Source organism: Orbicella faveolata, unplaced genomic scaffold (genome assembly GCF_042242905.1).
Source record: "Orbicella faveolata isolate gen_17 unplaced genomic scaffold, um_ofav_v1 contig_24, whole genome shotgun sequence".
NCBI lineage: Eukaryota > Metazoa > Cnidaria > Anthozoa > Scleractinia > Merulinidae > Orbicella > Orbicella faveolata.
Window position 1 is genome coordinate 24,692,856 of NW_028301552.1, and position 16,448 is coordinate 24,709,303.

Genomic DNA, 16,448 nt, shown 5'->3' on the forward strand with positions numbered 1-16,448 from the left:
AGGAATTTTGTGCCAATAAAATAGGCTTTCTATAGGAGCTAAAATAGATTTCATACAGTTAATGAATATAAATTTGGAAACACACTTTCTGTGCTTTCAATTTTTGTAGTCAAATGTGTTAAACAGTAACATTTGTAACATTTCCAAAACTTATTAAAACAAAAACCTTGTAATAATATTTAAACAATTTAAACAAAACAATTTTAAACAAACTGTAACATTGTTGCTATTAACTACAAAAACAAAAGTTGCAATGTCTTTTATGTCACTCAATTTTTCTCTTTTGCAAATTGATCATCTAATCTAAACATATTTAATTTAAACATTGTTTCTATGATCGATACTAAAATAGCATACAACTTAATTGATGTCAGTGGATCAGGTTTTAAAAATATGACTTGTAACAGCCTTCATGCTACTAAAATCTAAGGGCCAAGTTGCACTGGAGGGCAATTTCAGACTTTTTCTGGACAAATCCAACTTGAAATCGGCCAGTGACAAAATATTTGTCCAGAAAGCTACAGTTGCACTTGAGAACAAAACCTGCAATCATTAAACATGTAAGGGCCTGGCAAAGGATAGATCCATCCTGGTGGATATTGTGGAAATTTGTACAGGAAGAATTGGTCGCCCGCGCCAGGATTCATGTTGTTGCAAAATGAGAAAGTGATTAATTTTACTGCGAAGTCTATCGCATAGAGACTCTGCTACATATCACCTGTCAAATCATTTCCAAATCAAAACACCCTCGCTTTTGTTTTCCAAGATTTGTCTCAATTTGGCCTGCTCCAGAGGTAGTCGACGGCATCTTTGAAGTTTGTCCGTCTGCGACCAAATTTTGTCCTTTGGGAAACAAACCAGTCACACTTGGTTTTTCATTGTGATGATGAATTTTTAACATAAGGAAGCAGTTTTGTTCTCTAGTGTGACTTGGCCATTATATAAAATTTAAACAATTGAAACAAAACAATTTTAAACAAACTGTAACATTGTTGCCATTAACTATAAAAAGTTGCAATGTCTTTTATGTCACTCAATTCTTATCTTTTGCAAATTGATCATGAAATCTAAGAGTAACTTGTGAAGACACTGACAACAGGCAGTTTATGGTGTCAGTGAACGCTGTCAGCCAAACTTCTTTCTCTTCAATTTCTACTTTGACTTGAACTGAGGCATCTCGGTTGCATTCAACTTGACACTGTCTTACACCACAACTTTTGCATTTGATGTATTTGTGATTAGATATTTCTGTTATCTTTCTGTGACAGGCTTGGCAAGCAATAAACACACTTAGCTTGTTTAAGAACTTAAAATTCTTGACGTTTATTTCTTTTTCTGGGGTCTCCAGTAACAGAGGTCCCTGCAACGACTGCAGTTTTTTATCTGCTTCCTTGAAGGTAGTTGTTGGTGTCATTGTCAGGTGGGTTCTTCCTTGGAAGTTCTTTACATTAAGGTTTTGACATTCATACGTTGATCCATTTTTTAGCTTGTCAATAAGACCATCCCAGATGTGAATGTTTGCGGTTCCAGTCTCGTCTTCCAAAATGCAGTCTTCTTTTACCATCGTCATCTTTTGAGTGGATTTCACAGGCACAGACTTCGGTTTGTCTTTACCCAAAGAGATGGATGCTGTTACATTTACTTTTTGGTTAATTTTTAAAGTCTGTAGCTGCGAAAGGGTTATCGTGACAGCTGGCTGCATTGAGGAAGATGATTGGGATTGACCAATTGGCAAATAATCAAAGTCAATGTCAAATGATGGTGCAACCCTGACATCTGATTGTTGGTTAAATATGATATCCTTGTTTGACTCGTTCTCTTTAGTGTTTGACAGAAGAACAGGTGTTTTTGATTCTGCATGTTCTTTAAGGGTTGAGTGATGTGGGATGTTAAACCCAACAATTCATCGGACTTTTGAAGGACTAGTTTGGAGATTGAAGTCATACCACTCAGTTCTTGAATGTTTGGAGCGTTTTATGGGGCTCAAATTTTGAATGTAGCCACGCAGTGAAGCTAAAAAGAGAAATGTACATGTTAAAATTAAATCAAGAAAGCTACAATCTCTACAATCAGGTCTTCAATCTTTTTAACTCTGCTAAGAGCAACATACGTCATACCTGCGCACTTTTCTGAAGGGCCAAGATCAACCCATGCTTTTTTTAGAGATAGACCTTGACTTTTGTGTATAGTCATTGCCCATGCTAACTTACGTGGCAGTTGCTGCCTTTAACATTTGTGCCCAAGGTTTTGAGAAACCTGTGTAACTGGACAAATTGGAACACACCTTGGTAATGTAGCAGACAGAGAAGGACCATTATAATTTTCATCAAACTGTACGATTACACAAATTGGAAGAGTGGGGGGATTTTGCCCATCTGCATAAACAAAATCTAATACATTTCCTAGTGCACCATTGCAAAGGTCAACCTCAGTCCAAATGTTCATAGTAAGCATAACTTTTGCGCCTTTTACTAAGTATATTACAGGCTCTAAACCTCCCATTTCATCAGAACTGAGTGTATGAGCTCCACCAGAGTGACGAGCTTTAATAGTTGCTATTGGCTGATTAAGTCTTTTTAATTTGACCATGTTTATTTCTGCCACTTTCGACTTTAGGTAGCATAAACGAATTGATGACTTTTTAAATTCAGCGAGGTTTGTGACACAATCAGGAGTTCTTGATAGTAATGTAATGCCAATCAGATGAAGTCAATTTACCATCACATGCTCTTCTTAAAAGAATATCCCTGAAAAGGCACTGGTCACTACTGTCACCATTAACTCTATGGTTGACTTTCAATTCTATTACTTGTTTAAACTGTTGGTACACAAAATATCCCTGAATTTGCTAATCTGTTTTGGGCATAGAATGGTGTAGTGGTTTATCACCGACAGGAGGTAACTGTGCAATGTCACCAACAAGAATTACAGAAAGACCACCAAAAACTTTGCCTGCTTTCCCTGTAGCTTGACGACATCTAGAATCAATCCAGCCTAGCAAACTCTGACCGACAAAAGAATATTCGTCTATTATCAAATAATCAACATTTTCAAGATTACTGTGAAGCTGTTGCAGTGCTATTCCTTTCAAGTCAGTGAGTCTTTTTGTACCGATAGGTAATTTAAGGAATGAATGCAAGGTTACTCCATTAACATTAAAAGATGCCTTTCCAGTGTAAGCTAGTACCTGACATTTTACTTGGAATTCATTTCTTATGGCATCAATAACATAGCTTTTTCCTGATCCTGCAATACCTTTAATTAGAAGACATAAAGCTTTTTTATCGCTATTATTAAAGTGATCACAAACTGCATTATAGGCCAACCTTTGGTTTACACTAAAGGTTGAGATATCTACTGTCTTATTTGATTGATACCATTTAGGATTATTCAGACTTTTTTGATTGCTTAGCCATGATACCACAGAATTTAATTCATCTTCATCAAATAGTTCATTAATTTTGTGCCAATAGCCCTCAGGAGCTAAGCTGGAACTCTGTTCATCATTAGTAATGTTTTGCAGTGCTGGAAATAATTTTTCTTCTTTAACAGCACATGTGTCCTTTCAAATCGTCATTTTGGTCAGACATCTTATCAATTTGACCGGACATTAATTTGCACAATTGATTAGCATAATTAATTAGCATAAAAAATTTATTAGCATACTGTAAAGATTCTCAATACAAATCATTCAAAACTGTATTTAAATGTGAGTTATTTATCATTTGTGATTAACTAGATGACTTTATCTACTAAATGACTGCACCAATCTCTCCTGGTTATCTCCTGATTATATGTTCTTCAAGCAAACCTAGTTTTCTTCGCAGGAGCCCATCACTAGGAGTATGCAACTTCCTCAATTATTCCTGTCCTGGTGTTTTCACAGACCAATCTTTTTTTAGTTTGAATTTACCGCGAATTCAGCCCCTGCAGGAACCTCAGTGACCAATCACAAGCACGGACTTTATAATTTCACCGGAAGATTAGGTCGCCATGTCCACCTGAGACCTTCATTTTTTCTCCTTACTGATGCATGCTCATTTAGACCGGAACTGACTTTTTTCAAGGGGAAAGAAGCCTTAAATAGACCGGTCTGTAAAAATACTGTGACATAGGCTTAGTATGGGAGTTGCAGGCTCCTAGTGATGGGCTCCTAACCAAAGTTGACTCTAGGGTACATACATGAAGGGCTAACAGCATATCACAATGCACGTAATGCATAATAGGGCGATTTCTGAAAAGTACTTTATTTGGCCAGTACAGGTAAGATGAGCACTTCTGCTTTATGACATGGCAGAAGCCCATAATGGGCTCCTAGATATGGCTCAAACTGTCAGAGTCAAGGGCCCAAAATTAAAAAAGGCTTGAGTAGCCATTTGGCGACTAAGTGATGAAAATCGAGTGGAATTTTATTCAGAAAAGAACTCAATGCATAACATTTGTAAAGAAAAAATTTCCAAGACTTTTTTGGCCGCTAATTTTGTGTATGCATTACAAAAGACACAATCGGTAGGCACACATCACGTACTTAATGCTCAAGGGTTTGCAATGCACTATAGGGCGATTTCAAACACGATCAGCCATTTGCAAGTTTTCCGACGTGAGGAAATCCTTTACAGCAAAGCAAAGGGATAGATTGCTTTCTTTTCTTATGTTGAATGTTATAGAAGTAAAGATCTTTCACTATGTATTTCTGGAAGGACATAATGACTGAGAAAATAACCGTTGTTGATCGTCAACACAGAGAAACGTAGTCGCCATTATGGTAGCCTGTGAACGCAGACGTATTTCCAGTAGTCGACTAAACCAGAAATTTTGGTCGCCAAAGATGAAGTTTTGGCCGCATTGGCGACCGTACTGGTCGCAACTTCGAGCCTTTTTAACAATTTATATAACCAAATTTTATGGATGGACAATAGGTGTTGGTAAAATGTTCGGACATTATGTCCGATCATAATGTGAAATTGACCGGACCTATTCAAAATTTGGTCGGACTATGTCTGATGACCGACTGTTATTTCCAGCCCTGTTTTGGACATTCAATTCAGACATAAACATCCACTCTTCTTTTTCTTCATTTGCAACATTTTCAGGGTTGAAAGTGTCAATTTCAAGCTCTACAGTTGATTTTAAAGTTTGCAACTTGATTTCCCAATTAGGAACTGCAGCCTTACAATTTTCACTACCTAAAAATTGCAGCCAGCATATTTTGAATGTTTCATCACATTCTTCAGCATTATCCCAGGCATTATTTGGAGTGTGCTGCCAAGGTTTATACTTCAACAGCTGATATTTACAAAAGAACCCATAATGTTGATTTTGAGGATTTGATGAATACTTTGGGTATGTTTTAACAATCTCGGGTTGTTTTCATCTCTGTAGTTTTGAGCTTTTAATAATGAATGTAGATGCAAATTGCACAAAATTGTATTCTGGAATGCCTGGAATTGTTTTCATGTATTTCCCCCGGTCTGCATAGATATCAAGCATGGATGAGGTAGTGCAAAATTCCTGATTTCTTTCTAATTGAATTCTTCTTGATCCATCCATTCTTACAAGTGAGTATACAGGCTCTCGCACAACCTCAACAGCACCAAGATTTTGCCTTCGGATGCATGACTCATATACAACACAAAAAAATGGACTAACCCTAAAAATAATATAGTAACGCCAGCATAATATAATAATAATAATAGTAATGCCAGCAACCAGTGTTTTTCTCAAATGCATTGTAAACATTCAGATTCAGGTTGTTTGCCTCCAAATTATTTGGGAACAATTAGTATATGTAATAGGACTAAATGCTAGTCCAATTTGGAAATAAGTGGATGAAAAAAATTCCAAGGACAGCCAAAATTGGACGAGGCCGTGGGCCAAGTCCAATTTGGCTGTCAGAGGAATTTTTTGAATCCAATTATTTCCAAATTGGACTAGCATGTAGTCCTGTTACTTATTAATTACATAGCTTGTGAGGTATTAAATACAGCTTTGCAAGGAAAACTACAGTAACTGAAGAAAAACAGACTTGGCCCTCAATCATCCGAAACTTGGGGAAAGCTTCGAAAATATCCAGTGATCTTTGGAGATCGCCGGAGATTGTCTCAAGTCTTCGGAAATCCTGGGAAGTGTTTGGGTGATCTTCAGAAATCTTCGGGTGATCTTCAGAAATCTGCGGAAGTGTTCGGCCAATCTTCGGAAGTACTCAAGTGATCTTTGGGAATCTTCGGAGATGTTCGAGTGATATTCAGAAATCTTCGGAATTGTTCAGGTGATCTTCAGAAGTCTTTGGAATTGTTTGGGTGATCTCCGGAAATCTTCATAAGTGTTCGGGGGATCTTCGGAAATCTGCGGGAGCGTTCGTGTGATCTTCGGAAATCTGCGGAAGGATTCATGTGGCCTTTGATAATCTTCGAAAGGTTAATAGCTTAATTTCATTGGCTGAGACAAACTGTCCTATTTTTTCCCAAATTGGACAGTTTTCAGAAATTAAAGGATAATAGCTGTGCTGACAATACTGGATTAACTGACTGCTATATAATTAAGGGCTATTAATAGATGGAAAGGAACTGAATGTTCTTACTACCTTGCTAATTTATCATTGTTCCTGGAAGGTTTACTATTCAGCCATTATTCTATTCATCTCCTATCATGTCATCTTTTACCTTGTGCATGTGTAGTGGCTGACTGAATCGCATTGAATAAAACTGAAAATCACCGTGTGACATTTACATTTAGTAATGTGCTATTCCTAAATCAAATATTAGACTGGGTTCCTCCCTCACATTTCAATGGCTTTGCAAGTTATTATGTTTATGCTTGTATGATCCTGATACTGATTGGTTCCTTTGATTGATAACAACCATTGATAATTAAATGATGAAATTTGGTTTGAGTTTACGCTTTTCACACCATTTTGTGTTCAGCAGTTGTTTATTTAAAGTATAATTGTTCAAAATGGTGGTTGGAGGCTGTACAGGATGATCATAAGCGGAAGTTATGTGTAGTTTGCGTATACTAGCAGCTAAGAACAATAAATGGTACTTATTTGGAATATTATTTTGAAGGTTAGTCCATTTTAGGGTAGTCCGTTTGGGTAGTCCATCGACTGGGGGTCAGTGTTTTGTCCATCACCCGTGTACGTCCAATCTCCCGTCATTTCCTACGTTTTACTGCCGATTGATCTTGTTTGCAAGAGTTGGTGATTTTGAAAACGGAAAAAGATGTTGAATATTACACGGTATCACCAGGGCAGGTGGCTCCAATCCGTTGACTTTTGTACAACAATCAAAGCCAAAGGGGCCTGAAAATTTTAGTGGAATATTGAAAGTAAATCCAACAGGAGGAAAATCACTGATATCAGCATGAAAAAGGAAAAAGAAAAAAAGAAAATGGAGAAACCCACAATACAGGGGTATTATAAATACTTGGTGAAGCATCCAAGTACATGTACTAACCCCGCTTAACAGGGTTTTTGATGAGAATCAGTACTTTCCTTAGGGTAACACCACAGACAGGGATGACTTCATAAATGTTTTCCACAGTGTCACATCTATTTAATGTATTTTTTTTTTTACCCTTGCTTCATGCACTATTTTGTTTCAATGCAAATGAAGTTAAATTTACTTTTTCTCCTCTCCAGCTCCCTATATAAATCATTTATGAACTATGGATTAAGAACTCTCAAAATTGCTATTGTACACAGGCAATCCATTTTCCAAGTTCAGTTCCTGATGGGTTTCAACAAAACACTGATCCTCTGCACCCCTCAGTAGTCACCCCCTATAAAATCAAGGGGAAAAAGGAAATAAAGCCCTAAAGTATCAATGGGACCAATTCAAGTTCATTAGTAAATTTAACTTATATAAAATTTCTAAGACACATTGCAGATTTCCAACTCTCTTCTCCTTTGATTATAAGTGCAGTTTTTTTTTTTTTTTTTGCCGAAAATTGAACACAGAATAAGTTTGAATATCATCAAGTATGGTATTTATACCCATTAGAAAATTAAGCAATAAAAGTTACAAAGAAATGCTGCCAGTATGAACATGCTCGCAATTGACCACGGGCGACATGCACACTATACTGTCATATCCTGAGTTTCTTACATGAATATGTTACTCTTGTATATCTGGTGTTTCTCACGTGACGTTGTTTACCACCCGATAAATACAGGAACTTTGCACATATGTATGTGGCATTATTTTCTCAATGTATTAAACAGCTCATGGTCACGAAGTGTTCTGTTGTTTGTTGACGATCTCAACATTGGCAACGAGGACTTTTTGGGAGTATCAAGCAAAGAAAAGCCCACATTATGCCTGGAGGGAAGCAGAGCAAGGTCAAGAAGCAGCACAATGGTCTACCATTTAATTCAAAAGAATTTGCAGCCATTGCAGAAGAAGAAGGATTTCAACACCACAGAGTGACTCCTCAGCATCCTAGAGCCAATGGACAAGTGGAATGCTTCATACAGATTCTTGACAAAACAGAACAAATTGCTCATCTCCAAGGGAAGACTGGACATGACAGAAACATGGCTGTTCATGACATATTAATGGCCTACAGGGACACACCCATGTTTCAGCCAGAAAATTTTACTTGAGGGCCAAATTGGCCCCTGAAGAACTTCTTTTAGGGCCGATTTTTTTAGGAAAGGGGACAATAAATTGAAAGGTACAGAAGGAAAAAATGCATCAGAGTACCAAGGAAAATAAAGCAGCTTATTAGGGTCTATTATAAAATTTAATAGTAAGTGTTTTTTGATGTGTTTCTACTCTACTCTCATTTGTGTGTAATTTTACACAAATGCATGTATTTCAATTGGAGCAAGAAACCTTTGTTATTCATACACGCAGTTGCATGTATTTTGCAAAACAAAAAGGCACTACTAACTTGTATTCGAAACACATGAGTTTCAATGTTCACAACAAAAAGTAAATTTAAAAGCCAACAAGCATTGCTAAATTACTGGACTAGCTCGAGCACCTATCAGAGAAATACTCTTTCTTAATCTGTAGCAGTCCACACTTCTGCTTATCATGGAAACTTAATTCTGAAAGATCTTTGAGCTTTTGTTTACATTAAAACACGTACGACGTACGTCGCAATGTAATGTTTACTCACGCAAGAAATGTCATTTTCAACTCCTGTTCCTTCAATAACAATGAAATAGAGATTCAAACAGAAACTCACATTCTCTCTTAATCTTTAACAAAGAATCAAAAAAATTTTTAACAAAATCTAAGCGGATTCATTAATTTTCAATTCATCAGATTCGCATGTAAACCTACAATGTTTAGACCTGGTTCGTTCGATTACTCGGCTTAAATTACAATACATTTCACTCAGACTACCAATAAGCTAAGTTTGAGAAAAACATTGGAATTTTCATCCGTGGGTTAAGTCCGGTTGACAGATCGTCGTGTGTCTGTAAATGTATTCGCGTATGGAATAAAATGAAGCAGTAACTAATTTCAAAACAACTCTCCCACTGCGCAGGATTTCCACCTGGGGTAGATTTTGGTAGCCTGGAAACAGGCTCCCAGCGAGGACGGAAAAATATTTTGGCAAGTGCGAAACAGAAGAATTCGGAAAGCAAAGTGATCAGGGCGGGGGCAGGGGAGCCTGTAGACTTGTTTTTGTTGTGCCCATCCACCCTTGATGATTAGCCTGTAACAAATCAGTCAATGAGGTAATTAGACCTGTCAAGAAGCTACATTTTCTGTAGTTGCAAACAGTTTGAATCAGCCTAATCAAATAGCCAGTCCAGGCATCATAATATAGAGTGCAAGTAAGCAACATGTTCACAGAATATTTCAAACTTATCTTTGTCCCTCCAGAGCCAATACTTAGAGAGCTTAAAACATATTTTCCAATGCTGAAATGAGCCTAAAGAAATTATAAGCACACAGTAGAGGTGTGAAACTCTGCAAAGTGACAAGCAGTTAACAGTGGAAAGTCCAGAAACCATGCCTTTGACCTCTAAAAAAAATTACTGTAGCACCGCCAAATGGCTCCACTCCACTAGCTTCTACTTAAAATTCTTCCTCGTAACAGAGCGTAAATTACCCTTCAAAATCACTTGTGAAATAACAGGGCGAGAGACTGAAACTTAAAAGAGAACAGCGAACACACTATTGTCACAAACCGTAGGAGTCGCGTAATTTTACAAACATCTGTCAAATATTCATCTCAAAGATGTCAACAATCAGCGATTTAACCAATCATATCATGATACCAGGAGCTGGTATCATAGAATGGTGGCATCAATAGAATGTCTACAAGCTCCCTTGCTTCGTTCAGGCTCACCAGGAGCCTGTTCGCAGGCTAAGATTTCAGTCACATGCTAGGCAATGCTTTTCAAGAAACATCCAATTTCATTTGTGTCAGATCAAAACAATGTTTTCAGATAGAGAATGTTCGCATCTGAGCTATTAATGGCAAATCTTCAAAGGCTTTTTAAACTTAAAGAAGGATAACTGATGTTTAGAAATTAACTGAAAATCTCAAACGAAATATTGTGTTGAGGCCACAGTTTTGGTTTGAGAACATGGTTTAAAACCACCACGCAGCTAACATTTGGCACCAACATTTCCATATCTCTATGCAAACATTCCATTTTATTTGTCTGCAATATTGTTAGTTGTTTCAACACGCAGACACATGGGTGATTCTAGTGAAGAAGCAGGTAGCTGTTATATTTTGATTTCACAGCCTGGTCAGATGAATAACCACAAGAAACTCCTCATTGGCTGAAATTAATTACCAACTCGCTTAAGCGGTGGCTTAAATTTAATGAGAATTCCATTGTTGTTTTCCGACTTGCTTAACTTTAAGCGAGTTAGAAAAGTAACTGTTTTCACGGGATTTCCAGTTGTCACTTGCTAAGCGACCTGAAAAACAAATCGTGAAAACACGGCCATTGTGAAGACTGGAGGGAGACTTATGAACACTGGCAGTGCTGACCAACCATATAAGGAATCATTACAATCGCGAGAGGAACAGTTACAAACCCGAGATAGCCCTGGGCAAAGAGATTCCCTTGTAGAGAATGTTGTAAACCAATCCCCTAAGGATGCTAATCGACAATTGGATGATTACCTAACCAAGAAGGGAGCGGTGCAGACCTGCTCATTTGACTGATTATGTCATGTGGACTTTAAATGAAAACAGTTAGCTTTGAGTGGAATCTTGGCATATACGAGTCATTTAAGAGACATTCGTAGTCGATCAATTTGACTATGATTTTCATTAAGTAATATTTTCATTGCTATCGTACTAACATACTAATTTAGTGTGTTAAGTTTAGGGAACTTTGGCCCTGGGGCATCGAACTATTATTGTTTTATTAACTTAGGGCTTGCATGTAAGCATCCGTAAAAAAGGGAGATGTCATATCGTGAGTTTCTTACATGAATATGTTACTCTTGTAAGTCTGGTGTTTCTTACATGACGTCGTTTAGCACCTGATAACTACGGGAACTTTACATATGTGTATGTGGCATTATTTTCTCAGAATGTTTTAAGCAGCTCGTGGTTGTGAAGTGTTCTGTTGTATATTGACGGTCTCAACAGATACATTAACCGGCAGTCACACAAGTGATTTAAAGGATAAATTTTCACAATGAAAAAGTCACTATTAGATAGTAACTGACCCTTTACTGACACCCAACGAAAAATGCCAGCATCCTCTATAGAATCAAATGAGGGATCCACTGTAATTGGCTAGGCTGTAATGGTCTCCCTGCCTAATAAAAATGTTATGTAGATAACTATTTTAGTCAGGCAAAGTTGAATAAATAAATAAATAAATAATATCTGATTTGGGAACATAGGCTTATTACCCAGGCAGTGATGCCTGGGTTTAAACTTCAGCTCTCTTTTTTTTTCCTCATTCAGTCACCAATCGCCATCTGGTCTCTAAAGCGCATGCGTCACCTGTGCATGAGTACAGCACATGGAATTTTCAGAAGTTGTTGTCATGAAAAGTTAGCATGGATTCCATGATTTCTAGGGTGATGAAATCCCATACAAAGGAACACACCGGTCGTGGTAGACCAACACCAAAGGACGTTGAGCATTTTTGGAATTGGTCAGTCTGCAAGCCTTATGAGAGATCAATTTACAAGCAAACATTTTGAGTGAATTTATCAAGAATCATGTTATACCAAACCAGCTATCAACTGGGGCTATCAACTCTTCAACTTGATAAAAATCATCTTCAGAAGCATCATCATGTTTTTAGATGTGATCGTGAACCAAGAAGAATCCCAGCATGAACTCAAGAATGTCTGAGCAACAAGAGCAAGAGTACATTGCAAGGGAAAAATACCAAAATCAACCACATCACTGATGTTCTATGAGCCAACAACTATCCCTCCTGTGTTATTTCCAACATCTTAATTGGAAATTTTCCAAACCACCCACACACGCCATCCCCACACCTGAAGAATTGGTTTGCATGTTTTTTAAATGGACTGCACCTTAAGAGAAACCTAACAGTTTTGCAGAACATTCAAGTTGTAAATAAGCCTTTCAAGACTTTACAATAAGAATTTCCTTCTCCCAAATTCAGATGATCTATTGAACATCAACCAAACGTGATTTATAAAATATCCTGTGCTGATTGTTATTGGTGTTATTTAGGCAAAACCGGCTGGTGTTTTGAAACTCGCAAGAAAGAACATATCAGGAATGTCAAAACGTGTGTTAATGGATCAAACATTGCGAAACATGCGTGGTCATTCAACCATTGCATAGATTTTGATAATGCTAATGACATTGACAAAAGCTCTTTTTGCATTGGAAAAACTTTGGACGTGTGGCACACCTCTGCTACCAAGCATGCTTTTAATAATTCTAAGTCGATTCCAAACCAGTATAGTATTCTTTTTAAACAATAGTCACCTAATTTACACATTTTTTTTTATTATTGCAATATCTTACATTACATTACATACAAAAATTATCTACTACTTACAATGTTAAAGTAACTTACAATTTGACAATGCTAACAAAACTTACAATACTAACATTATTTACAATTTGTTAATATCTTACATTACAATATCTTACTTTACAATTTGTTAATATCTTTCATGTTGGGGGTTAGCTACAATAGGAGGCTTCCTCACATTAATTTGTGATTTAGATTTATGTTTCTCAATTTTAATTTTGTTTGTCAAAATCGCTAAGAAAGCATCGAACTAAAACTCTTCTTCTTTTCTTGAGGCAGTATATAAATAATATTTGGCTATAATCATGCAGAGGTTTAAGCCAAGATGACAAGCGAAGTTATCTGTCACGCCATATGTTATTTCATTTTCATCAAGAGTGATCCTATTTCCATTTTTGGAGCTCCACCAATTAGTAAAGAGAGACCAAAAAAGCCGAGCTTCAGAACAGGCAACAAAAAGATGGGTTAAAGTTTGTCTTTCTCCACAGAGGTGACATTTATCATGTTCCTTGATTGAATCTCTAAAAAGTGTTGAATTTGTGGGTAGAATGTGGTGAATTATTTTGTATTGGAGAATGGCGAGTCTAGTATCTTTGGTAACATTAAACGGAAGGCTATAAATGAGTTGTATTGTATGTTCTTTTAGACTGGCTTCTTTCATCCTTCGTTCAGCTGTAGGCGTAACGAATTTACTCTTAACAAAGAACTTAGTCGCTGATCTGCAAGAGAGTTTATCTAAAGATATCTTAACCTTCTCAGAACGTTTTTCCAAAGGTTCAGTAACATTTCTGTGAGACTATTGATCTATTTTTGAGGGACTGCGTGGCATAGACCGAAATAGTTTAAGAAGTTTGTGTTAATTTTGAACTTGCCACAGAATTCCTCTAAAGTTAGGAATCTGTTACCTTGAAAAAAGTCTTCGATTTTAGTTAATCCAGCCTCGTGCCATTTTTTGTAATAAATGGAATATTCCTCTATCTTTACGTGATGATTGTTCCAAACAATTTCATTTAATACCGGCTTTTTGGTATTAGGAGTACTGCAGTTAATTTTTTGCCAGGCGCACAGAGCTTCTTTGTAAAAATCAATTGGTATATCAACTTTAAGTAGCTTTAAGTCAAATTACACTGCAGAAGAAACAGACCACCCACTGGTTTTAGATAGGAAAGAGGGATATGACTCCAACTTGCAGTTCCATTGCTGTCACTTAATCTTCTTACCCAAACAACTTTAAGCACTTCATTGATTATTTGAAAATCAGGCATGTCTAGCCCTCCCTGCTCTTTCAGCCCTATCATTGTTCTGTATTTAATTTTAGCTTTCTTATTCCATACAAATTGTGCAATTGCTTGCTTTACCATGGCGCTGAATTTTGTTGGAAAAGTTAGGACAGATGTATTATAAACGAGTTTCGAAATCGTTAAGGATTTTAGAATCGTTGTGCAACCATGAAGTGTAAGGTTTCTAGGATACCACAAGTTAAGGAGGCTTTTCATTTTGATTAGTTTCTGTTCCAAATTCTTAGAAATTAATTCCCTCACACATTTTTACTTTGCTTTTGTTCCTCTTGTCATTTTTATCTCACCTTTTCTTGCATATATTTTATCATTTTGCATTCCACTTTTTATCCGTCGAAGGCTGTAGATTGACAGCCAAAAGCTCATATTCTTTTTTGAAATTTTTTACCCAGCAAACGTTTTAATCTTAATTTTGATTAAGAGCAGAAAGGTTGGAGAATTTGTTTAGGAATGTATCTGTTCAAGTACACCTAAGTAAAACACTCTGAGAAACTTCGTAAAGTATAATAAAGTTAGAATCTCGTACTTTATGACATTCTCCCATTATTTTCTTGTAACAGAGTTATGTGTCTTTACAAGAATGAAACTGATGTAGCGAATTACATGTATTGTACATTTAAGCTGAAAGAAACTAATGTATGTTGACCCCAGCAAAACACTTCTTGGCTTGCACTGTCACGCAATCCTGACGTAAGAAAAAAATTATTCAAAAACCGTTTAGTGGATAAAGTCAAGAAATTGTGATGTTATAGGAGATTAATAAAGATGACACATCTCTAATTTTTAAGTCTGTGCCTGGAATTATCATGCAAAATTGACTTCCAGTTTATGTTTTGCTTGTCCATTTCATCTTTGGGCACTCGCAAGCCTGTTTACATTGCCATCATTCCTTTGTTACTTTCATTGCTAAATTTTCTAATGGGTACAAATGCCTTACTTGACAACACTCCAACTTATTTTGTGCTTCATGTTCTGCAAACAAAACCTGCACTAGTCTGCACTTGAAATCAAAGGAGAAGAGAGTAGGAAATCTTCAGTGGGTGTGTCATCTTGGAATTTCAGGTCAGGTGAATTTATGAATGAACCTGAATTGGTCCCATTTATAGTTCTGGGCTTTATTTTCTTTTTCCCACTGATTTTATAGGTGGTCAGTGTTTTGTCAAAGCTCATTCCTGATAGCCACTTTGATCAAAACCGTCAGCACTATTCAAATCAGCAGTAAAAAAAGTCCAGAACTCCTGTAGTACGCTGGACAAAACTGTTCTGAATCAACGTTTTACAACAGAAAAGTAAAACAAGCAAACCGATGCAAATCATTTTTTGATTGTCTTGAACCATATTAAATTCCACACATGGACAGTTATTTTCATGTGGATCACACAAGAAAAACTGGCATTACAGTTTCTAAATTTCTGGACTGAATCACAAAAGTACAGAAAATTGCACCATTTCTGAGGAAAAAAACACTGTTAGTTATGGTTTACATTAACATCGTTGATAGTGTTAGACCAGTATTGTTGTGCAAAAAAAATCGTGACTTGTTTGTGGATTTTTTCATGAATTCGAAGAGATAGCACGAGGAAGGAGCAATAATCCATCTATACAGCACTATAATCCAATGATACATCAGCAGTTTCAAGAATCAAAGATTCAAGTTGTTATACTGCCACTGAAGTGCCACAAGGCAAACCAATCAAAGTTATTTCAAGCTGTCATGCAAGAAAATGCAAGATAATGGCAAGCTCCTGGTAGATGAACCCAAAAGCAGGTTCTGAAATGTTTCTAAAAGCATAATAAGCAGCGTCTGAGGTTCTTGGCCAACAACGCTTTCACACAGCAGTATTTTGTGCACTTGTGGCTTGCACAAAGCACAAGCTAAAGGCAGCCATCTTCAAAACAGGTAAAAGACCGATCTTGTGGCAAGAACAGTTTAAAGACTTCAAAGAGGATCACTTTCTGAAGACAGTATCATACTTCCCCAAATAAGTTGTAAGTCTTTCTCATGCTTTCTTGTGAAAATCTTGACCACAAAATCCTCCAGCACAAAGATCAAGTGTCTTTGCAAAACAACACTCCATTGTGACTCTTTCTCAGAAATCACTTGATTTTGCACACTTTGTGACTAAGTTAGCAAATTTAGACAAGGAGTAATTCAAGCCTTTGTTGTGTGATCCATACAAAAATAAGTTTCCATG

General features: G+C 36.7%; 2 protein-coding genes across 5 annotated transcripts in view; one reads left to right on the plus strand and one right to left on the minus strand.

The window, feature by feature from the left end:
* The window catches only part of LOC110054718 (uncharacterized), a 32,200-nt gene that overhangs the window by 1,028 nt on the left and 14,724 nt on the right, over positions 1-16,448 (plus strand). Inside the window, exon 2 of one of the 4 annotated variants that reach the window (XR_016208212.1) lies at positions 8,222-15,041. The exons of the other annotated variants lie outside the window; for them this stretch is intronic. The gene's annotated coding sequence lies outside the window, so the exon portion shown is untranslated. Of the gene's footprint in view, positions 1-8,221; positions 15,042-16,448 lie in introns of those variants that run through there. 4 annotated transcript variants of the gene reach the window in all.
* LOC149111001 (uncharacterized) lies at positions 1,034-1,923 on the minus strand. The gene has a single exon (XM_089292993.1). It carries the CDS (start codon positions 1,700-1,702, stop codon positions 1,034-1,036), a length of 669 nt encoding a protein of 222 aa, XP_089149119.1. The 5' UTR covers positions 1,703-1,923.

Bases quoted from the DNA above. Each gene is read 5' to 3' on its own strand.
- LOC149111001 (XM_089292993.1), bottom strand. From the start codon at position 1,702: ATGCAGCCAGCTGTCACGATAACCCTTTCGCAGCTACAGACTTTAAAA.